The sequence below is a fragment of the Meles meles genome, chromosome 2, assembly GCF_922984935.1.
Source record: "Meles meles chromosome 2, mMelMel3.1 paternal haplotype, whole genome shotgun sequence".
Classification (NCBI taxonomy): Eukaryota; Metazoa; Chordata; class Mammalia; order Carnivora; family Mustelidae; genus Meles; species Meles meles.
Genome location: NC_060067.1, coordinates 55,885,264 through 55,911,158, shown reverse-complemented (window position 1 = coordinate 55,911,158; position 25,895 = coordinate 55,885,264). Strand labels below are relative to the sequence as shown.

Sequence of the window (25,895 nt, the reverse complement as noted above, 5' to 3'; positions counted from 1 at the left end):
TAACCTCTAGAAGGAATTCAATTCTAAAAAATTTCTCAGGAATATTCAAAACTAGTTAAAAGTTCAGCTCTGTACTAAAATATCACCCTCCCCCATTATATTTATTCAACCCTGCAAAGTATTTTTGACAAGCTTTTAATTACAAGGGGTTGGCAAACTGTATTTAGTATTTAAGTTTCCTCCAATCTATTATAAACTCTATAAGGAAACTACTCACTAAAACTGTTTCTAGTTCATTTAAAGGAAAAATGGAAATGTGTGAGAGATACAGCATTTTTCAAGTCCTCTCTAGTCTGCCTAATTCAATTAAAATAATTTCTAATCCCAGGGGCTAAGTAGTAGAGAATAGTAAGATTTTCCTACTTAGTACATAAAAGAATATAGGTGCTTCTCACACAGAACACTTCTCAACTTTTTTTAAAACTTCTTGAGGACTCAAATGTTCATAACAGAACTAAAAGACGGATTATTTAACTTCTCTGTTTCGCAGTCTCTACCTGTTAAAATGATAACAATAGTACCTATCTCTTAACATTGTTTTCGGATTAAATGAAAAGGCCTAAAAAGGTCTTAGTGCTCAATCAGAACTGATCACATCAATCATCATCATTATCCTGTGTAGTGGGTTCTTAATAACAGCTTACATTTATCATTATCATCGTCCTAAAACCACAGGAGAATAAACAAGCTACAATAAAGCTACAAAGAGATTTCTTTATGTTTTGACAAGATGATTAACATAGTATGTTCCTCAAACTGAGCAAAAGATCAGTATCTGTACTTATCAATAACACTAACATTACTAATATCCAGAATTCCTGAAAATGGCTGAATTTGGGAACTTTTCAGGAATCAAATAAAAGCTTTACCAACAATATCCTTTATCAACATTTTGTTACTCCAAACACTCAGAAGCGTTTATTTTTAAAAACATGTTTATGCCTTTTATTTCCATGTAAAGTTAACAGCAGAATTATCTAAATAAATGACAGAGTTATCATCACTTAAAGATACTGGTATTACCTTCTGGCCTTATCCTAGTTGGACCATACTGGAAACCTCTAAAATGATTTTATTCAAAGAAAATTTGAAAATAAGGAACAAAACCAAAACCAAGTAAATGAGTAGAAAAATCCTTGTTTAATTAAATCTGGATTATCACATTGGACTACAAATAAAGGAATTAACAAAGGTAAGACGTGAAGTAAAGCAAAAAATCTCCAGTAGGAATCTTTCATTTAAAAACTCTGCAATCCTTCAAAGATCTTGAAGAAAACCAAGATTATCCCCAAATGGAGAGGTCACTAAATATCCATGAACACTCACCCAACCTTTGGTAGGAGACCTCTTGAAGACCCAGATGCTTGAATAAGCTGAAATAGTACCAAGTGTTTTCTGATTACTCTTAACAGGGCAATGGAGCACAGGTTACTCCATACTATCAAAAATTATAGGTCATTATTATTGATAATTCTAGCTACTACCATTATAAATCACTCAAGGAAAAGGAGACTGAGTAATGAGTTCTAAGGTGAGTGAAACTTAATGTGTGCATGTATAAATGTGTACATTTCTTCCACTTCTCTTAGTGATAGAAGTCTGTAACAAAATTTTTCTTATAAGTGTAAATACACTGGCAGAATAAAATTTTCTAAATTAATGTTATAAAGTTCTTTTAAAAAGCATGTAAAATATTTTTAATATTGGTTCAGATAAAAAAAAATTTCTAGGGATGCCTGGGTGGTTCAGTTGGTTGAGCATCTGGTCGATTTCAGCTCAGGTCATGATCTCAGGGTCACAAAACTGAGCCCCACAACAAGCTCTTTGCTGAATGTGGAGTCATTCATGTGGAGTATCTTAAGATACTCTTCTTTTCCTCTTCCTCTGTCCCTCCCCCTGCTTCCACTCTCTCTCAAATTTTTTTCAAGAGAAATGCCAATTTCTCAACACTAAGCACTTCAGTAACATACAGGAAGAGATTTTCAGTCTCTTGCACTTTAAAAAAAATAAAGTTCTTAGCTTTAGGGTTTTTTTGTTTTGTTTTGTTTTTTTGTTTTTAAGATTTATTGGCGAGAAAGAGATAGAGAACATACACATATATGGAGGGAGGGGCAGAGAGAGAGAGAGAGAGAGACTCTCAAGCCAACTCTGCACTGAGCATTGAGCCTGACAAGGGGCTCTGTCTCATAACCCTGAAATCAAGACCTGAGCTGAACTCAACAGTTGGACACTTAGCTGACTGAGCCACTCAGGCGCCCCTTAACTTTAGGGTTTTTGTTCTGTTTTGTTTTAAGATTTTATTTATTTGAGAGAGAGTGAGAGAGAGAACATAAGAGGGGAGAAGGTTAGAGGGAGAAGCAGACTTCCCGTGGAGCAGGAAGCCCGATGTGGGACTCGATCCCGGGACTCCGGGATCAAGACCTGAGCCGAAGGCAGTTGCTTAACCAACTGAGCCACCCAGGCTCCCAACTTTAGGTTTTTTAATGTAATGAATGTAATCACAGATTCTTATATTTCAACACAAAGAACTCTTAACACTGAGGACTAAACAAAAGCCTCCTTGCTCAAAGATGAAAATTCTTTTCAACATTATTAATTAAAATCTGAAAGTAAGCAATTTAATAGAAAAATATCCAATATGAACCTAATTTCAAAGAGGGGTAAGGCAAAGTCAACACCGAGATGAAATACAGTAATGTTTTTCTTGATCTCTGGAAAGTGGGAGGCAGAATGATAACTGCTCCCAACCTGCATTCCCCTACACCATGACTCACCCCAAGGATCTATATGGTGAAAATTAAGACACTATACTAACGAAGAAACTGCCAAGAACAAAAAATAGAAGGTTCTGTATTTCTAAAATTTTTCTCAAGTAACTAAGATATAAAAACTACCTTTCTCTGATACATGTGTAGGAAGTAAGGGAACAAGTGAAACAAGCCTCATTTGGTTTAAATAGTTTAGACAGACAGGAAGCAAAAAAGAACATCTGACATTTAATGTTAAGTAAGCATACTCAAGCTACCAAAGAAACACTGAAACCCCAAGCCAGCAAATATACTCCAACCTGGCTGATAAGTGATTTAACTGTTATATTTCTAAAGACATCTTTGTATATATCTATCACTTATTGAACATGAAAGAACTTTTGAAGTCTTAAGAACAGCAACAAAATAAGGAAGACCAGAAGCATAAAAAAATTTCCTGTCTGCCTATCGTAGATGAGAAAAATGTCTGATAAAGTCAGGAAGAGATTTGAGAAAAGAGTGGTGAAAAGGAATGGCTAATAGAAGATTAACACTACAGTAACTGAGAATCCTAATGTCCCTAAAAATATGAAGAAAAACTAAAGATAAAAAAATAATAAAAAATAGAATAAAGACTGGCATATAAAAAAAGACTTGTGAGAAAAATACAAACAGTCTAGATCTTTATTGCTAATATTAAATGAAAAGGTATACCAATATTACCTTTCTTTCGAAAGAGTGCATTTAGGTAATTTTCTGCTTGGCATTCAATCTTTTCAGTGTTGGACTGGCCCTGAGATGATAGTTCCTCCGTTGGGGTTGACTGTGAAGAATCAAGAGATGGTATACAATCCTAAAATTATAAAAAAGCAACATAAAACAATCCATTTTAATTACACATGTGATTCCATTAAAAACAGCCAAAAAATATTCTCTAAATGTTCATTTGTTCTATTTAACTAATTATATAGAGAGAACATAAAATTTGGGACAGGAGTCAGGAGAAAAGAAATTTAGCTCTGATATCAAATTAGCTTTATTTCTCAGCAAACTATAGCCAAAAAAAAGAGGGAGGAGTGTAGATAAAATACACTGCTAAATAAATTCACTATACAGCATGCCAGTAATGAGAGTTTTAACAACAAAGTAGGTATGTTTATCCACTAATCTGACCAAATGGGTCAAGTTCTCATTTCTTCTCAGCCTTTCTCACAATAGTAAAGAATTAGAATTTCACGCCATACAAGAAGATGCTGCTTGTCTAGTTTATGCCCTGTTTATAGTAGACACAATTCAATCATTTACACAGGAAATAATTTTGATATCCAGAAGACTTCAAGAAGGTAAAAGGCTAAAATGTAGTACCACGTTCTCCTCCCAACTACAGATTCCTAAGAAATCAGACTATAGAGTGGTCTCAAACCAAGCTAGGCCTCTGAGCTCACCACTGCCTACCTAAATACAAAACAGATCTAAACTAATCTTCATGAGTCAGGGAGCTGTAAGGAAGAAATGTGAAATAAGCAAAAAGGATGAGTGTTTTGTGATTTTACCTGCAAGTTAAGCTAAATGTTAGCCTTCTAACATAAGACTTTAAAATATTCTTCTCATTACCAAAATCAAGTATTTAAATTTCCATTCTAAGTCACCAATTTTCAGAACAAATTTAAAAAACTGTGTTATAATTGTGCGATTAGTTCAGAAATAATTTCATAGCACTAAAACTTACACTGACTGCTTCTCTCTGTAGGTTACAAAATGAACATTTTTCATCCATAGACCAGTCAGTCAGCTCTTCTGGTTCACAGTCTTTAAAAGAGGGAAAAATATTCATTAAATACACTAACTTTATTAAAACAAATAAAATTATCACTCTCCACAGCAAAGACTCATAAAAAAACTAACTACTAAAAATAAGGGGAGAAGGCCTAACTTTAAAATTAAAGTGATGACATCTAGAAAGAAATAAACAGAGAAGACTGTAAGGAGAGTAATTTTGCACTATTATGGGACAAAGTAGCAAGAACAATGAGCTGATTATAAATTTATTTTCTAACAATAGGGTTTTAAGTATCATCTAACCTTCTAAAAGTTTTAACTTATAATTACCTACTAATTTTTAATTTTCACTATGAAAGAAATCAAAATAGTGATGTATGGGGAAAAATAAATTTTACACATCATGAAAGCAACATAAAACAGAGAAATGGAGTACAACACCAGAAAACCCCACAGATTTGAGAAAATGAAATGCTGCTCAAAAAAAAAAAAGGAGAAATCCATAACTAAGAAGTCAGATCAAATTTTTATGACATTGTTTAAAGGTGGTGTCACAAGAGTTCAAGTAAAAGGCAGGTAAACAAACTATATTATTCCACACAAAACATGAATTTTTTTTCACAAGAATGTTTCATATAATCCAACTATTATATTAGAAAGTTTGTGCAAAACAAACATTTTATGATGAAGAAATTTTATGACAATATAACAACGCTGCCAACCGAACTATACTTCATACAATGATTTTTCAAACTTACTTCTTGCAGTAAAACTTCCCTCAAGTTCCTTTCCCAAATAAATCCTATATGGAACCTCTAATAGCGCAACAATTATCATCTGAGGCAGTTACATGGGTACTAATGTGAAAAGCAATGGTATACCACAGTAATTTTCTCTCATACTTCCAAAATAAATAAGTTGAATACATGTTTCTGTTAAACTACGCAGAAAATAAGCTTACCTTTTCTTGGAATGGTAATAAATAAATACCAGTTAGGATCAGCCCCCAAGAAATTCTTGTATCAATTGAGATATACAAAGTTAGAATAGAAGATAATGTAATCTGCTGGAGTATAAAGAGTGTAGTAATAGCTCCCTTTGGTTTTGGCCCTGGTCTAGAAATATTCCTAATATTACCCAAACTTAGAAATGGTAGGAAATGGGACCAATAGGACCCAGCATAGGGTAATGGAAAGATAACTGGGTTTAAAGTCTCCAACTGGAATAGAACGTACTAGTTGTTACCCTGTCAAGTTATGAAGTTTTTGTTTTAATTCTCCTATCTGTAAAATAATGATCCCACCACCTTATTTGTGGATCAAATGAAAGAATGTGAAAATATTTTATAAACTATAAAACAACATCCAAAGGCTAGTTACTAACAAAGCAGGGTCATCAGTCATTATTTTTTTAAGATTTTTTTTTAAATTTATTTGACAGAGATCACAAGAGGGCAGAGAGGCAGACAGAGAGAGAGGGGGAAGCAGGCTCCCCGCTGAGCAGAGAGCCCAATGCAGGGCTTGATCCCAGGACCCTGAGATCATGACCTGAGCCAAAGGCAGAGGCTTTAACCCACTGAGCCACCCAGGCGCCCCCAGTCATTATTTTTAAATCCTGCACAATCACAAATGTATTTAGGGTCATTTGCCAAAGACATAATTTTAATATACCAGTTTAAGAAGACTGACCACTCTTTTGCAAATGATTTGATAAATCAGAAAGTTTAAGGAATCTATACAATTAAAAACCCAGAATTGTAGTTACCTAGGTTTATAATTTTCTTCAATCCTTTGGCCTATCACTATAATAGAATAATACATTCACACTCTTAAACGTGGAATTGTACAATGTCTCTTACTAGGAAAGCAGAGCTTTCTCATCAGTAGAATGAATGTGGGAAAAGTGACAATATATATTCCAAGCTGAGGCTTTAAAAGGTATGTATGGCAAGCTGCCCCAGTTACCTTGAGTTTCAACCATCCAACATGAAAAGAACTTGCACCACATAGTCATTACTCTTTCAGACTGGGACTGGCAGTCATTAGAAGTGATCCCTGAAGCCCAGTAAATCAGATTGCCCATAAGGATGCAATAGATTTTAGAGCTATTTGTTAAGCAGTATTATTGTGCAAAAAGTTGACTCATATGCTAAGCATAACAATTTTGATAGATAAAGGAAATCTTACTGCTTTATTATGGCTTCATGAATAAAAGATATGAAAGGAATCCAGCATTAGAATTTTTTTAAAATAGCTGGTAGTCCTGGAGAAGAGGTATTTTGAAAAATCACTGTAGGGTTTCATGAAGTTTTAGTGATAAATATGTAGAATTGAAGAACAAGAAGTTTGGAATAATTAAAACAATTACTAATTGTAAGATAAAATTGGGTATGCTGAGATCACCTCATTGATTTTAGTTATTTAGAAGTTCTTCAAAGAAAAAAGAAACATTAATTAAAATAAACGCCTCTGTGATTAAATAAATAGCCCTGAATAATCAACAATTATATAAATGCTATTAAATTTTGTGGATAAAAAAATCTACAACTTTACTTACCAATATTTAATAACACTTCTTTCTATGGAACTTTTGATTTTGAGTCCAAATAAATGATGGTGAGATATATTATTTTTTTATTGGAAAATAAATTTTGAAAAATCAACTCTAGGCCAGATTTCTCTGTCCAGGTTATCTTTTCATGCCATAAAAGTTAAGTAAATACTATAATAAAACAGATTTATTTCTCAAGCAAAATATGACAATAAATCAGATATCCATAAAATAGTCTCTCATTTTGCAGTTTTAATACATGAAGTTGTATAAGCTCAAAGGGTCAAATTATGTACCTTCCAGAAATAGTCTTATTAATAAAAGACAATGTCATAATGAAAACTAATAGTAGGGTGCCTCAGTGGCTCAGTCAATTAAGCATCTGCCTTCAGCTCAGGTCACAATCCCAGGGTCCTGGGATGGAGCCCTGCATTACGCTCCCTGGTCAGTGGGAGCCTGCTTCTCCCTCACCCTCTGCCTGCCACTCCTGTTGCTTGTGCTCTCTGTCAAATGAATAAATAAAATCTTAAAAAAAAAAAAAGAATACTAATAGTAAATGACTAACAAAAGATCAACCTTTTCACCATAGATATATATTTGTGGTCAAAGTCTGGTTCTAATCATTTTACCTAATCTGTCTTGGAAAGATAATAGACTTTGAAATTAGAGAGCCTTGGTACTGAGCTATCTTCCAAATACTAAATGTGGCCTTTGTAAGTTACTTTCTCCGGGCTTCATTTCCTCTTCTGTTAAAATGAGGATAATGACTGCATCTTAAGACTATAGTCAAAATTAAATAAGAACATACACAGAACACCTAAGAAGTTCAATAGGCATTACTTTCATTTTCTTTTAGATAACTGTACTTCCTTTGAACATTTTTATTCTCTTTTGTACCCTTTCACCATAAGAAATAAATTTAAAGTTCCTAAAGACAAAACCCAATGAAAAGTGAAAAAAGAGAATACTGAACTAGATTTCTCATGAAGGTCATGAAAAAGTGGTTGTAACTATGTTGATTTTGAGGAAAGATACTGAACAGTGGGCAATGTTACTAAAAAATAATTTTTCATTATAAAACTACGTCTTAACTGCACTGAAAACTACAAAGGAGAAAAGAAAAAACTATTTGTAATCCCGTTATCCAGACATAATGATTAACATTTTGCAATATATCCTTCTAGTTTATATTCTATGCCTTTTTAAAAATCAGCATTAGCTGATTCTTTGAAAATATCAATAAAATCGATAAACCTTATGCAGACTAACCAAGTAAAAAAAGAGAAAATATCAGAAATTAAAGATGGGGTCATCACTGTTGATTTTATGAATAATAAAAAGATAATAAAATGTTATGCATGAGTTACCCACAAATTTGGTAACACAAATTCCTTGAAAGACATTCTCTACCAAATCTCAAATAAGAAATAATAGATCATCTCAATAGGATTATATCTACAAGAAATTAAATCAGGGACTCCTGGGTGGCTCAGCTGGTTAAGCATCTGCCTTCAGCTAAGGTCTTGTTCCCAGGGTCCTGGGATGGAGTCCTGAATTGGGCTCCTTGCTCAGTGGTAAGCCTGCTTCTCCCTCTGCCTTTAGCTCCCCCTACTTGTGTGCTCTCTCTCTCTCTCTCCCTCTATCTGACACATGAGTAAAATCTTAAAAAAAAATTAAATAAAAAATTAACAACTTTCCAAAACAGAAAGCTCCAACCCAGATGATTTCTTTACAATCTGTTTCAGAAAATAAAAGCAGAAGTAGTTCCTCATTCTTTCATTTTTATTATCTGTCATCATTATCCAAGTACCAAAAACGGTCTGAACACCTCACCCAAGAAGATATGTAGATAGCAAATAAGGTTATGACAAGATGTTCAATACTATATTCCACTAGAGAACTGAAAATTAAGATGAGCTACCACTACATACCTACTAGAACAGTTTAAGTCTGAAACATGGACAACATCATATGCTGGTGTAAATGCAGAGCAAAAGGAACTTCAATTTTGCTGGTAAGAACACAAAATGGTACGGCCATTGAAGATAGTCTTACAGTTTCTTCAAAGCTTAACATAATCTTTCTACACTATCCAGTAAGGGTGCTCCTAGGTATTTAGGCAAATGAGTTGAAAAGTTATGTTTATACAAAACCTTGTATACAAATGTTTATAGCAGCTTTATTAATAGTTACCAAAACTTGGAAGCAACCCAGATGTCTTTTAAGTACATCAACGGATAAGCAAACTATGCTATATCCACCCAATGCAGTATTATTCAGTTAATAAAAAGAAATGAGCTAAGACACCATGAAAAGACACAGAAGCACCTTACATGGATATTATTCAGTGAAATAATGAGTCTGAAAAAATGAAATACTGTATGATTTCAACTATATGACATGAAGAAGAAAAAAGGAGACAGTAAAAAGATCAGTGTTTGACATAGGTTGGGGACAGGGGAAATAACTTAAAAGGTGGACTACAGGTGATTTTTAGGGCAATGAAACTATTGTGTAGGATACTGCAATGTGAATACGTGACTATGAATTTGCCAAAATGAACATTACAACACACACAGACTTGGCTAATGTAAACTATGGAGGCTTTAAGTAATAAAAAATATCAATATTGGGTCAATAATTGTAACAAATGTACAACACTAATGAAAGATATTAATACTGAGAAACCTTGGAGGGGGTAGGGTATATCGGCAATCTTTGTACTTTCTACTTGGTTTTTCCTGTAAACTTCAACTGCTTTAAAGAATGGTATTTACTTTAAAAATTAGGATATTATACACATACTTATGCTCAAATATACTTCTAAATCATTTTTAATAAATAAGTATGGACCATCAAACAGATGTATCATAACTTATTTAATCAATATCCTATTGTTGGATATTTAGTCTATTTCTCTATGCTTGGTATTATAAATACATGATGAATACACTCAGAAAAGTTTTTGTGTGCACAATGATAAGAGCTAATATAATTTATATAACTATAAAATAGAGCAGTATGAGATTCCCTGGTTTTAAAATAAATAATCCATATTGGAAAACTACTGACTTAATACTAGGCAATGAATTTCTAGAAGAGATCAGACTTACTCATTTTTTTCCTCACTGCTCATTACAGTTCCTGACACAAAATAAGCATTCAAAAGATTTCATCTAACAAAAGAGGCAAGAAAACACAATAGGGAAACATAGTCTTTTCAATAAGTGCTGGGAAAACGGATAGCTACACGTAAAAGATGAAACTGGACCATTTTCTCAGATTATACACACAAAAAACCCAAAATGGCTTAAAGACCTAAACGTGAGATCTGAAACCATAGAAATCCTAAAGGAGAACAGAGACAGCAATTACTCTGACATTAGTGGTAGCAATATTTTTCCAGATATATTTCCTAGGGCAAAGAAACAAAAGCAAAAATAAACTATTGGGACTACATCAAAATAAAAAGCTTCTAGAGAGCAAAGGAAACCACTAACAAAGCTGAAAGGCAACCTACTGAATGGGAAAAGATATTTGCAAATAATATGTCCAATAAAAGGTTAAGAGGTTAACATCCAAAATATATAAAGAAATTATTCAACTCAATATCAAAAAAAAAAAACCCACACAAAACAAAACAAAACAAAAAACTAAAAAATGAGCAGAGGACCAAAAGAGACATTTTTCCAAAGAAGATATACAGATGGCCAACAGGCACATGAAAAGATCTGCAACATCACTCATCATCAGGGAAATGTAAATCAAAACCACAACCAGATATCACCTTATATCTGTCAGAATGGCTAAAATCAAAAAGGCAAATAAGTGATGGGTATTAAGGAGGGCACTCGTGATGAGCACTGGTTGCTGTATGCAAGTGATGTCACAAAATTCTATACCTGAAATTAATATTACACTGTATGTTAACTAACTAGCATTTAAATAAAAATCTGGAAAAAGGGGGGGGGCAAGAAATAACAAGAGTTGGAGAGGATGTGGAGAAAAAGAAACCCTTGTATGATGTTAGTGAGAAGACAAATTGGTAGAGTGTGGAAAACAGTATGGAGGTTCCTCAAAAAATTAAATTTGAAATACCATATGATCTAATAATTGCCCTACTGGGTATTGACCCAAAGAAAACAAAAACACTAATTCAAAAAGACATATGCACCCCTATGTTTGCTGCATTATTTATAATAACCAATATATAGGAAGCAATCGATGTCCATCAATAGATGAATAGAGAAGGAAGATGCAAGACCCCCCCCACAGGAACATGACACAGCCTTAAAAAAGGATGAGACTGTGACATTTGCAAGAGCATGGATGGATCCATAGAATATTACATAACTGAAATAAATGAGAATGAGGAAGACAAATACCATATGATTTCACTCACATGGAATCTAAATCAAATGAGTAAACTAAAAACTGAACTGGACCTATAAAAACACAGAATAAACTGATGGTTGCCCGAGGGAACAGAGGGTGGGTGGGAGGATGGGCAAAATTGTCTAAAGGGAGGGCTTCCAGTTATGGAATGAATAAGTCACAGGAATAAAGGCACAGCATAGGGAATATAGTTAATGACACTCTAATAGCCTTGTATGGTGACAGATGACAGCTCTATTTTTGGTGAGGACAGCTAACATGTAGAGAAGCTGAATCGCTATGTTGCAACACCTGAAACCAATGTAACATTGTGTGTCAACTATACTCATAAAATTTTTTAATGTTTTACCTAATCTCATTAAAAGGTAGTTTTGTTGTCTCTATCATCATAGTGTTTACAGTTGAAAAAGAATATTAAGTCAAAAATATTAAATTTCAGTCAGTGGTACACTCAAGGGTTAGCAGACCTTTTCTATTAACAGCGAAATAGTAAGTATTTCAGGTTTCGTAGGCCAGACCACCTGCCACACCATTCAACACTACTTTTGTAGTACCAAAGCAGCCATTGACATTTTGACAAATGAGACGTGTTCTCAATATAAACTTATTAACTGAACAATTACATTTGAACGTCACATAATTCTCATGTCATGAAATTTTAATATTAATCTTTTTATTTTTTTCCACTATTTAAAAATGTAAAAATTATTCTTAGCCCACAGGCCATTCAAAAATAATTAACAAGCTGGATTTGGCCAATATGCTATAGCCTGTAGACCTCTGACATAATCTCCCTTTGGCTCTATTAGTTTACACAGGTCAACCACACTCTACAAATTTTTGTAAATATCCATAGTCATGGCATGTAAATCAGATGATCCCACAGGTGAAAGAAACCAGCTCACAAGTAAGACATAAGAAAGGACTGACTAAAGCAGAAAAGAAGAGGGAATTTTTGCTTAAAAGTTCTGTGGCACAGGAAAAACACGTTTGGAGAGATGGAGAAGGAAGAGAAGCACAGAATATAAGGAACTTTTCTGGGCATACATAAAAGTTGAAGTTTATGACATTCAAACCTTCTTTGTAGAGTCCCCCTTCTCCTCGCCAAAATATTTTCCCCAGAAGGAGAAAAAGTCACAAAACATACCAAAGAAGATAGAAAACTAAGGCTTCTGTTTCGTTTCCAACAAAATAAAAATTAGCACCACTTAAAAGCTTCCTTCAAACCATTCAATCTGGAGGTGGTTCCGAATCAAATGCAAGAATTAAAATATAAACCTCTTAAAACACTCATATATACAATACAAAAGTCTTAACTTAAAAATATGCTCTGTGCCACAGTTGATTTAAGGTAGTAGTATAAATTTAGAATATATTTTCCACAGAAACAGCAGTAGATATGCAATTCTATCTAAATCAATGTATTATAAAGTTAAAATACTATGCATTTAATTGTATAACAAAAAATAATTTAGAGTAATATATAAGAATCCTTTGCTAGCCAATATATTTGGTTTCTCAGTTTTGGAAAGTGAGTTAACAAAGGTTCGGATTTCCAACGATTTATCTAAAAACACTAATCTATTTGATTCCTATATACAGATTTGCATGGTGAGAAATATCTATACCTCTAGTCCCCGCATCTAAATATTAAACCATTTTTAACAATGACAAAAAAGAAACCACACTTATTTATCACTTATTTATAAGAGGATAAGAAAGAAGCTGGAGATATCTATAATGTACAGTTTCTACATGCCTTTTCAAGAGGCTCTACATTTTTGATAGTACTAATTGAATTTCCCTCAAAATATATGGCTGTCTTCATTCTTGAATGGATACAGATGTATTGCAATAATTAATATCATCATTCTTAAGGCTACAATTTAATTAGATTTTTTTTAATTCAAAAAAAGGAAATAAAAGTAGAAGAATTTACCTAAGAAACCTGGAGGAAGAATATCTGGGGTGAAAAAAGCAACAAATATGTGTCTATATGCAAGTTCCAAAGCTTAGCTAATTTTGTTAACTACCCCCACCAAAAAAAGCACTAAAATAACATAAAGTATAAGATCTATCTGAATTTAAATAAACTGAGATATGCAGCAATGGGCATTAAATGAAATAAGTAAATTAATTATAAATCTATAATGAAATACTGTGCAGCCATTACAAAAGATGGTCTAGACTTTATATACCCAGTGAATACAATAGGCACAAAAATTATAGATAATTACCTTAATAATTATCACAGAAATTATACATACTGTGCATATAGTATATACTGCTATAATTAAAGAACAAACACATACAAACATATATTTTACATTCATATAAAAATGTTTAAAAGTTATCTACAGATCATGGAGGTGGGGTAATTTTTTCTTTCTGTCTTATCTGTATTTTTGAATTTCCTAAAATAAACACATCTTGTATACTAAAGAAATACTAGTCTAAAATCAAAATACAAAGCATTTATTTCCTTTAGAACACTCTACCCTTTGTATAATAAACAATTTCTGAAGGATCATAAATATATACGTATATATACAACTATATAAATAAACAAATGAAAGTGGGGGAAGCAACAGACTGAGTCACAACCTGTAATTTGGGTTGTCAGAAGGCAATTAAGTATAATGCTGACTTCTGATATGCATGAGGACAGCAGGTTAAGAAAGGAAGGCTGAAGAAACGTCAGGCTTCGGTTAAATTCTTGTTTTTTTAGATTTTTCCTTTGTTTATTTGTAAGTTCAGAAAAATAGGTGAAACTAGTATTAGTAATGCTTAAAAAAATCAGGTAAAATACTTAATTCAGTGTTGAATTATGATTAAGATGAGAAATTATTAAAGTTAAGAGAAATAAAAAAATGATTTTAGCTGCAAGAATAACAGAACATTAGTACAAGCACATTTTGGAGTCTCCACTCTTAAAGTCATGTTTTACATGGAAATGAATTGATCTCGGAGAAGACACGTGGTTGAGACAAAAGATCTTTCATAGATACCTTCAGATCTATGATTCCTAATTCAATTATCCAGCTCAACATTAATAACGAATGGGCAGAAAAGTTTTGACTACTCCACCATCATTCCCTCACCGCAAAAGACTTAAACAGCAGAGAGAGAAGGACCTTTAAAGATGTCTGGAGTCTCAGTAGAATGTAAGGTACCATAGTAGAATAGAAGGCAAAAGAGTTAGGACATAAAACAGATCAGATACAAGATGCAGAAATAATTCAATCAAAATCGAAGCAGAAAATCTACACTAGTGTTACCTATTTTATGAATAAACTGTACTATAAAATCTCAAAGGTCTACAAAAGCGTTCTCCTACTGCTCTACTTTCCAAGCAAGCAATAAAACAACTAAACTATGGTATCACAGCAATTATATCACAAATCAAAATCTTCCACTAGGCTTTATGCTACAGCATTTGAAAGAAGTGGCTAATAACAAACAGTATTATACGTAAATATAAAACTCTGAACATACACGGTGGGATTTCTCAGAGGAACATTCTGATTTCCAGGCTGCCTGTCTCATGAGCAAGAGGAAATATTTACTTAATTGAACGCTTTTAAATCCTCTTTAAGAAGAAGCAAGGGTACATTATAATAAAAATTAAATTTCACCACTAAGCCAAAACCAAGCTTCACTTTCCATTTTAATCAGTATACTGAATTTTTTAAAAGATTATAATAATGTTATGTAATAACAAAAACAATATTTGGATCACTTATTTATTTATTTAAAAATACGAATTAAACAAGACCACAAATTTATGTTTAATGTAAAGTTAGCACAGAACAACTACTTTTCATTTGTTAAATGGGACAAAAAGCCACAATTTTAAAATAAAACTTAAAAAGCATTACCTTCAAATAAACTGAGGTCTCTTCGTAGCCGTGGTCCATAAAGCCCTTCTAAAATACTCTCAAAACCTGCGTTGTAAAAGAGAGAAAAGTATATAACCTACTGGAAAAATTAAATTTTACAATAATCAAAAACCATAAACCTAAATGAGTTAGAAAATTACAAATTTAACTATGAGGTGTCATTTTTCCTTTAGGTGAATTAAGCTGAACTAGGCAACACACAAAACAGTAAACAATCACACAATGACTATCAGAAATTACATGATTGTGAAGAATTTAAAATATTCAAATGTAAACATTCACTACTAAAACAAGTAAACATCTTTGTTATTTAGAAGTATTCCAAAGTTGAAATACTATAGGCAGATTTTTTTGGTAATAGTTTTTTAGAGGAGAATGAAAAAAGACATCCATTACATTCCAGTTTATACCTGTAACAAAAAATATTAACATGAAAGAAAGCAGCATCTTTTTAAAAAATTTTATTTTTTATTTATAGATTTTATTTATTTGACAGAGAGAGACACAGAGAGAGGGGGAACACAAGCAGGGAGAGTGGGAGAGGGAGAAGCAGGCTTCTGGCTGAGCAGGAAGCCCTGATGCGGGGCTTCATCACAGGACTTGATCCGGAGACCCTGGGATCATGACCTGAGCCAAAGGCAGATGCTTAAGGACTGAGCCACCAAGGCACCCCAGAAAGCAGCATCTTTAACCTCAGTTACAAGAATGAGTAAATGAATATCAATGGGGAGAATATCCTGGCTGTGTAAAGTATGATATAAAAAATTTAAACCTACATACTTATAAAAATTAAAACACAGTAATTTGTTCATGGCTATAGACTACCCTGGAAAGGTAATACCTTTCTAAGGTATTACCTTGGAAATACCAAATATTTGGAAAAAAATACCAACAATCTTGTCAAGTTAACAAGTATCATAAATTTGCAAGAGTATTCTACCTTCTGGATATACTGACTTCAATATTTTACAATTTTCTTTGTGAAGGCTATTTCTTATTCAATTTTAAGCAGCTTACTGATAAAGTAAAAGGCATTCCAAGAAAAATGACCAGGATGGCAAAAAAGGAAACTAAAAATGTAATGCATTTAAGAGTGCTTAAATTAGGGAAGAAAAACAAAAGTTAGAATGAAATTTTAGGTATGAAAAATGAAAGGTAAAGCAGATTTTTTCCAGTGGTGTTTCTAAATCATAGAAAAATGGAAATACTTCTATAGAAATGTTTCATAAATACTAAAATGTTTTAAAAGAACATTTTAACATCTTTGAAAGCAAGATGCATTTTAAAATCAATGGTGTGTTGTAGTCAAAGAGTGGCAACACTTTTTCATTTAGAATGTGAAGAAATGATGCAACTTAAAATTAATGATGTCTTAGATTTGATAAAATAATGTAGTTATCATGGTACTTAATAAATATGTAGTTAATAAAAGCTTTGTGAAATGATTCAGTACTAGTTCCTATGAATGGAAATTTCAGGCAGAAAAGTGAATAAATCATCATCAGACAGGGCTTTCAAGAAGGCTATATAAGACTTCATATTAGGTAACGATTCAGACTCAAAGAGCCCCAAATCTCTATTACTAAGATATTCTATTTATCAATGTGCTCCAAAAATTTTGTAAACAACTATTTTAAGATGTTATTCTGTGTTATACTGGACAAAATATCACGTCCTCTCCCCCCTCCCCCACCCTGCATATAAGCCTACTGAACTTAAATGCTCCACATTTCCTAGATTTAAGTCTGAAAAGATGACAAACAAGGACTTACTTTGTTCTACTGGGCTTCTCAGCTCTTCACTAGATAAGACCAAGGTCTTACACATATTGTGTTAAGATTTATTCATAGTATATAGTATTGGTGCTAGTCTTACACATATCGTGTTAAGATTTATTCATAGTAGATAGTATTGGTGCTACTGATCTATGGCCACCAAAGAAATTGGTCTGTAAATTTCTTTTGTACTTATCAAGTTCTGATGTTAATATTATGTATCCTCAAAAAATGAATGGTAATGTTCTTTTCTTTTGCCACCTGGGAAAAATGAAAAAATGTAGGATGTCTTGCTTGACTATCTGGTAGAATATGCCAGGGATGCCACCTGGAAATAAAGTCTTTCTGAACAGGCTTATTACCAATCAAATTTATTTAACTGTCATAGGTCTACTCAGGTATTCTATTTCTTATGTTAGCCATCAATTTCAACTACATTTCTCAATTTATTTGCATAAAATGTTTCACTGTATGCTTTTATCTATCTAACATCAACAACATCAGCAGTCATGTCCCTTTTGCTTTTCATTCCTTACTTTGGTTATTTATGCTTTCTCTTTTCTCTCAGTAAAGTTCATGAAAAGTTCCTCAATTTTTTTAATTTAAAAAGAATGCTTCTGGGGTGCCTGAGTGGCTCAGTGGGTTAAACCCTCTGCCTTTGGCTCGGGTCATGATCCCAGGGTCCTGGGATTGAGTCCCGCATCTGGCTCTCTGCTCAGCAGGGAGCCTGCTTCCTCCTCTCTCTCTCTTTCTGCCTGCCTCTCTGCCTACTTGTGATCTCTGTCTGTCAAATAAATAAATAATATCTTAAAAAGAAAAAAAAAAAGAATGCTTCTTTTGATTCCTTAATCTTCTGTTTCATATTTATGTTTTTTTATCCATTAATTTCTCCTGATGTTGAGATACATTTCCTGTTTTTGAATCTTTGGTAATTTTATGTGGATGCCAGACATTATGAATTTTACATTGTGAGTGCTGGATTTTTTTTTTTTTCTCTTAAAGAGCATCATACTTTGTTTATTCAAAACACTAAAATACTTCAAGATCATTTGGGGGCTTTTTAAAAAAGGTTTCTAGAATAAAAGCACAAAAGTCTTCCCACTACTGTGTTTAGCTTTTGTGGCTCTCTACTGAGTCACTCTTATATTCCATTATTGTTCTTACTCTGGTTGGTGGGAACCTGAATGACTCCCAGCCCTATGTCAGTTCTAGCAATTGTTCAGATCACAGTTCACTGGTAATCATTCTTTCCTTAAAGTGTTATTTATCAGCTCTGTGGATGTCCATCCTACATATGCATTAACTGGTTTTCAAAGATTCAAGGGTAGATAACATGTGCTGGTTTCTTGAGCTCTTTTTCTACATAGCTCCTGCTTTTCTGGTACTATGTCCCCACAAATTCTAGCCACTTAAAATACTCTGAATGCTGATCTCTGTCTTCTCAAGTTGGTAGACCACTGGGCTCTTTTTGGAATCATCTTGCCTGTGCTACAGTCTGGAAATGACCTCCAAGCAAAATGGTGGAGTGATCATAGAGCCTCCATCATTGATTTAATTTTTCTCTGGGACCACAGTCTTATGCTACCTGTTTTCCAATGCTGAAACAAATTTCTTTTAAATATACACTCCAGTTTCTGAGCTGTCTCCACCAGGGGATAAATCCAAACCCTCTTATTTCAAGAAGTTTATCTGCTGACTTGTTAGTTTAATAATTTTATTTATATAAGTTCAATTATGTTCTTTTTCAAATATTTAACATCTTGTTTTATAGCTCCCCATTCCTTACAAATACTTAGGTCTGTCTTACAAATATTCTTACAAATATTTAGGTTTGTTTTAAATATGGGAAGCATGATGATTTTAAAAATCAGCATCTGATCATCCCAATAACTTATTGTGTATGAGTGTGTTCTGCTGTCTCATCATTCTTGCTCCTCTTGCCTGTTTCTTTGTGCACTTATTAATTCATTACTTACTGGCTTCTGCCCTCAAAAGGTTAAAAATTCCAAGGCCTAAGATTGATGTACCCTCCTCCAAAGATGTTTACTGTTTGCTTCCAAAAGGCAGCTAAAGGCACCATCAGTTAGAAACCATCTTGTGGTAGGCAGAGTGAATGGCCTCACAGAAATATTCATGTTCCAATACCCACTATCCATGAATAAATTATGTTACATGGCAAGAGGGCACTAAAGTTACAAATGGGATTAAGGTTGCTAATTAGTTGATCTTATAATAAGATCATATTAGTGGACCCACTATAATCACAAAAATCTTTAAAATGGGAAGAGAGAGACAAAAGAGTCAGAATGAGATGGCATCATTAGAAAGACTCATCAGGTCTTTGCTGGCTTTGAAGACAGAAAGAAGCCATAAGCCATAAAGTGCGGGCAATTTCTAAAAGTTGGAAGACACCAAAAAATATACTCTGCCCCGAAGCTTTCATAAAGGAACACAGCACTGCCAACAACTTGATTTTAGTCCTGAGGCCCACTTCAGACTTCTGACCCTAAGAATTGTAAGATAATAGTAAGTTAGTGTTATCTTAAGCCACTTAATCTGGGTTAATTTGTTACAACAGTAGGAAACTATATACATTTCTTAGTCCATTCAGGTGGTTATAACAAAATAACAGAAACTGGGTATCTTAGAAACAGCAAACATTTATTTCTCACAGTTCTGGAGGCTATAAATTCAAGATCAGAGTGCCAGCATGGTCTGATTCAGGTGAAGCTCTCACCTGGGTTACAGAATGACAACTTCTCTGTGTCCTCACATAGTGGAAAGGATGAGCTAGCTCTCTGGGATCACCTTTAAAAGGGTACTAACCCACTAATTCCCATCCTGTGAGAGCTCCATCCTCATGATCTAATCACCTCCAGAAGGACCCACCCTCCTAATATCATTACTCTGGGCATTAAGGTTTCAACAAAGGAATTTTGGGGGAACACAAAAATTCAGACCATAGCAACACTTCAACCCAATATTATAGCTTGAGGTTCCCTGATTGTCAGGATACAGATCTGTTAGAAGGCCAGTTTGTGACAAATTCAATCTCAGACATTTTTCTCCTTTTACTTCGTCCTTTTCCTGCTCTGCTCATCAGGCAACATTCTGAAACTGCAGAGAGGAAGGATGACTTTAGATCTGGTTGCTTTTACCCTGAAGGCATGGCCTTTTGAAGTCTAGCTTAATTTGCAGAAGATCTCCTATAAGAATGTCTAACTTGGACAAGCCCTACGGCTTGAATTTTGATCCTTTGCCTAGTTAGCCAGGAAAATACAAATAAACAATATTAGCAAGGGACTTCAAGCTTAAACAGCGTTGCCTCTTATTTTCTACTTACCTCTAAAATTAGCCTAGGGATTCCCAACTGTCTTTTCAGCTCTAATTTTTTTTTTTTAATCTAACATTTTTTTCATTGCTTTCAGCAGACTTACCTATATAACCGAGATCAATCCTTACCAAAAGGCCAAAATTCCTTTGCATTCAGTTTGACTATAACACAGAGTTTATTTATATAAATACATGCAGTTTATCTAGTTCTCTATTGAGAGCTATATGACTTTTCACTTTTTTGTTATTATGAAAAATGGTGCATTAAAAATCTTGATAAATGTGTCATCCTGTCCAAGTGTTAGTTTCTCCCTGAGAAATCCATAAGTGGAATTACATGGCCCTAAGGTATGCACATTTTCAACTTTACCAGATAATACATTATATGATTAATTCATTTTACAACTCTATCAGCAATGCTTAAGAGTTCCTATTTTCCCCCAAATAACCAAAACTTGGTATTATCAGATTTATAGTTGTCAAACACATTAAAATAAAATCATTTATTTTAATTTGCAGTTTCTTAGTTATTACTGAGGTTTAGCATATTTTATTTATTTTTTTTTTTTTTATTTATTTGACAGAGAGAAATCACAACTAGGCAGAGAGGCAGGCAGAGAGAGAGGAGGAAGCAGGCTCTCAGCGGAGCAGAGAGCCCGATGTGGGGCTCGATCCCAGGACCCTAGGATCATGACCTGAGCCAAAGGCAGAGGCTTTAACCCACTGAGCCACCCAGGCGCCCCTAGCATATTTTAAAACGTTCTACATTCCCATTGCCCTTTTGCCACTTTTCAACTGACTGTTGGCCTTTTAAAAATTCAGTCACGGGGCACGTGGGTGGCTCAGTCGTTAAGCGTCTGCCTTTGCTCAGGTCATGATCCCAGAGTCCTGGGATTGAGCCCCGCATGGAGCTCCCGGCTCAGCCGAAGCCTACTTCTCCCACTCACACTCCCTCTGCTTATATTCCTTCTCTCGCTGTCTCTCTCTCTCTCTCTCTGACAAATAAATAAATAAATAAATAAATAAAATCTTTTTAAAAAAACTTCGGTCACAGTTTTATGCATTCTTGATACATTGACAATGAGAATTGTCAATTTCATGAACCACATCCATGCCCCAACTATGGCTTGATTTTTCATTTTGTTCTCTCACACAGAAATTTGTTTTATTTTAATATAGCATAAATACTTTTTTTTTGTATTTTGTTTTATGGCTTATAAATTTTTTCTTGGGTAAGAAAGTTTTTTGACAAAGATAATTATTTTACATTTGTATGTGTGTGTATAAAATTCTGTAGTTTTGCTTTATATATGTAGTTCTTAAATCCAGCAGAATTCATTTTTTAGCAACAGTCTAATATAGAACCCAACTGTATCCTAAGCATTATACTACCTCAAATGAGGGAAACCTGGCTGGCTCAGTCAGTTAAGCGCCTCACTCTTGATTTCAGCTCAGATCATGATCTCAGGGTTCTAGGATCAAGCCCCACATCAGGCTCCATGCTCAGCATGGAGTCTGCTTAAGATTCTCTCTCTCCCTCTCCCTCTACTCCTCCTTCTACTCAGGCTTTCTCTCTAAAAAAATTTTTTTAAATAAAATTTAAGAACAAATAAATTTTAAAAAATATTACCTCAAATAATAAGGCTACCTTCATGTCCCTAAGGTCACAAAATCTAAGTCTGTATGTTTCTAATTAATAGCTTTATTGAGATATAATTTACCATCATAAAATTTATTCATTATAAATATATAATTTGGTGATTTTTTTTTAAGATTTTATTTATTTATTTGTTAGAGAGAGAGAGTGTGCGAGCACAGGCAGACAGAGTGGTAGGCAGAGGTAGAGGATAAGCAGGCTCCCTGCCAAGCAAAGAGCCCGATGTGGGACTCAATCCCAGGATGCTGGGATCATGACCTGAGCTGAAGGCAGCCACTTAACCAACTGAGCCACCCAGGCGTCCCTAATTTGGTGACTTTAATATAGACATTGTACAATCATCACCATAATCTAATTTTAGAACATTCCATCACTTCCAAAAGAAATATTGTGCCCATTTAAGAGATACCTCATTCCTACTCCAGCCTTTAGTACCTATTAATCAACTTTTTGTCTCTACAGATTTGCCTCTTCTGGCTATTTCATATAAATAAAGTCATGTAATCTGTGCAAATTTTTTGTGTCTGGCTTCTTTCATTGAGCATAAGGTCTTTCAGATTCATCCATGTGGTAGCATATATTAGTACATTGCTACAACTGTATATTCATTTATCAGTTGATAGAACTTTGGGTTGTTTCCACTTTTTGGCCACTGTCAATAATGCTGCTATGAATATTTATGCCCGAAGTGTAGACATACATTTTCATTTCTGGGTTGGTACATAGAAATAGAATTGGAATTGCTAGATCATATGATAATTTTATGTTTAACATTTTAAGAAATTACCAAAATGAAAAAAAAAAAATGAAAGAAATTACCCAACTGTCTTCCAAAGTAGCTGGACCATTTTATACTCTCACCCGTGATTTCTCTACATTCTTACCAACACTTGTCTTTTTTATTATAGCTACTCTAGTAAGAATGAAGTGATATCTCATTTTCCTAGTGACTAATAATGTTGAACATCTTTTTATGTGCTTATTGGTCATTTGTATATTCTTCAGTTAAAAATAAAAAACTACTCAAATCCTTTGCTTACATTGTAACTGGGTTATTTGTCTTTTCATCACTGAGTTATAGAAGTTCCTATGGGTATAGGTCACTTATCAGACACATAATTTATCTGCAAATATTTTCTCCAGTCTGTGGGCTCTTCTCACTTTTTTGATGATGTCTTTAAGTACAAAGGCTTGTAACTTTGACTAAGTCCAGTTTATCAACTTTTCTTTGGGGATCTGTTTTTATTAGTCTCTCCATTAATCTGTTTGTCTACTCATAAGCAAATACCACAACGTGTTAAGCATCACAAGGGTTTTAAAAAGTATTCTTCATAACAGTTTTTTTTTTCAAAGTGTAACATATAATTTGTTGAGATTATTCTTGCCTACCTTATGGTTTTCATGGACAAAAAAAATTTCAACTTAAAAAAAAATTTCTTTTTGGTGTGCCCAATATATATGACCAACGTATATCCACTAAACTTACTAAACTCTTCTACCCATTTTAATAATATATCTACTGACTCTCTTATATTTTTCCATACAGATACATGCGGAAAGCCCAAATGTATTTCCTCTTTCAAATCACTGTGCTTTTCTTCACCCCTAATTCTATTGCTTCAGGTAAGGCCTCTAGTTAATGTTCAACAGGACTGGTAGTACTCTAAATTACATACACAAGAACAAAGGTAAGAATTATAGCATATTTCCCATCCAAAACTGTGCAAGCCAGAAGACAATGGAGTGACATTTTTAAGTACTGAAAGAAACTTTCAACCCAGAATTCTACACTCAATAAAAATACCTTTCAAAAATGAAGGTGAAATAAGGACATTTCAGACTCCCCCCTCAAAAAAAAAGAAAATTAATTATTAGAAAACCCCCAATACAAGAAATAGTAAATGAAATTATTCAAGCAGAAGAATACAGATCCATAGATCTATTAAAAAAAAAAAAAAAAGAAGGTTCCTCAAAAATTGTTAAGATAAGGGTAAATATCAGATAATCTTCCCATTTTCAACAACTAAAAGATAATCAACTATCTAAAAATAGTAGTGATATTCGTTAATAGCATATATAAAATTTTTGCAAATCATGTAACTGATAACAGACTTGTATCTAGACTAAAGAACTCTCAAAACACAAGAAAACACTCATTTTTAAAAAATGGATAGAAGATTTAAACAGGATCACTAAAGAAGACATATAGATGGCAAATAAGCACATGAAAAATTGCCCAACATCATTTATCACTGACACACAAATCAAAATGCCAATAAAAGATACCTACTAGAATGGTTAAAAAGAATCTGCTAATACCACATGTTGATAAGATGTGCAGCAACTAGATTTCTCCTAAATTGCTGGTAAGAATGCAAAATGGCACAACTTTAGAAAACAGTTTGACAATTTCTAGTAAGTTAAACATACACTACCACATGTTCCACAATCCTACTCTTAGACATTTACCCAAGAGAAATGAAAACTACATTTACATTTACACAAAAACCTATATGCAAGTGTTCATGGGGCTTCATTCACAATTACTTAAACCTGGGGGGGGAAAAATGTTCTTCAACTGCTGAATGGATAAACCATGGTACAATGGAATACTACTACTCAGCAAAAGGAACAACTACTGATACATGCAACAATATGGCTATATCTCAAATGCATATTGTTAAATGAAGGAAGCCAGACACTATGTGATTCCATTTATATGACACTCTAGGAAAAAAGCAAAACTGTAGGGTCAAAAAGCAGACTAGTGGTTTCCAGTGTCAGAGTTTAGGTAAGAAGATGACTACCAAGGAGCACAAAAGAACTTCTGGGAATGGGGCACATGTGTGGCATAGTCAGGGTCATGAGATCAAGCCCCATATCAGGCTCCTCACTCAGCACAGAGCAGAGACTGCTTGAGATTTTCTCTCTTCCTCTACCCTTCCTGCTTGTGTTCTCTTTATAAAATAAATAAATAAATCTTTGAAACAAAAGAACTTCTGGGGTTGGCAGAATTGCTCTGTATCTTGATAGTAGAAGAATTGGTTATTCAACTGCTTATGTTTCAGAATTCATAAAATTGTTCTCTATAAATTATATTTTCAATTAGCAATAATCGTGCCTCGGATAAACCTCATTGGCTAAGATACTCCACTGCGCAAAGCTTGTAAATTATATTTTAATAAACCTTGCTAACTTTTTAAAAAGCTTAAGAGATTTAAAACAGAGAAAGGTGAAGGTCATTACTGAGAATTAAATGAACTGTGAGGTTAGATGGTTTAATGCGTTATCCTTAAGAACAATAAAGTCATGGGGCACCTGGGTGGCTCAGTAGGTTAAACCTCTGCCTTCGGCTCAGGTCATGATCTCAGGGTCCTGGGATCGAGCCCCGCATCGGGCTTTCTGCTCGGCAGGGAGCCTGCTTCCCCCTCTCTCTCTGCCTGCCTCTCTGCCTACTTGTGATTTCTGTCAAATAAATAAATAAAATCTTTAAAAAAAAAAAAAAAGAACAATAAAGTCAACCACAAATGATGTCAGGGTTTAAAGTAAAGATGGCAGACTAAAAATTAGATGTCAAAGTCATCAGTGATGTGGAAAAGTAACTTATCTTCCCGCATGTTCATGACATACCAAAAATCCCATGATCCTCAATAATAAAGAGCCTTCTCTATGGGATAGAATAATGATTTGAAAGCAAAAGCATAATAAAGTACACTCAGAGAAACTACTTAAAAAAAAAAAAACTAAACTAAAATTATGG

The 25,895-nt window shown here is 33.8% G+C and overlaps 1 protein-coding gene and 1 pseudogene across 15 annotated transcripts in view; both read right to left on the bottom strand.

Annotated features, from left to right (window-relative positions):
• LCORL (ligand dependent nuclear receptor corepressor like) overlaps positions 1 to 25,895 on the bottom strand; it is a 161,227-nt gene that overhangs the window by 105,904 nt on the left and 29,428 nt on the right. For 13 of the 15 annotated variants that reach the window (XR_006817489.1, XR_006817490.1, XM_045998459.1 and 10 more), the window contains exons 2-4: positions 15,350 to 15,415; positions 4,477 to 4,556; positions 3,471 to 3,600 (exon numbers count right to left, since the gene is read on the bottom strand). Coding sequence is in view for 13 of the 15 variants with exons in the window: in XM_045998459.1 (XP_045854415.1) it covers positions 3,471 to 3,600; positions 4,477 to 4,556; positions 15,350 to 15,415 (276 nt within the window). In the remaining 2 variants the exon portion in view is untranslated. Of the gene's footprint in view, positions 1 to 1,326; positions 1,374 to 3,470; positions 3,601 to 4,476; positions 4,557 to 15,349; positions 15,416 to 25,895 lie in introns of those variants that run through there. The other 2 variants (XM_045998470.1, XM_045998462.1) reach the window with 2 other exon arrangements.
• Positions 25,192 to 25,300, bottom strand: LOC123937709 (annotated as a pseudogene).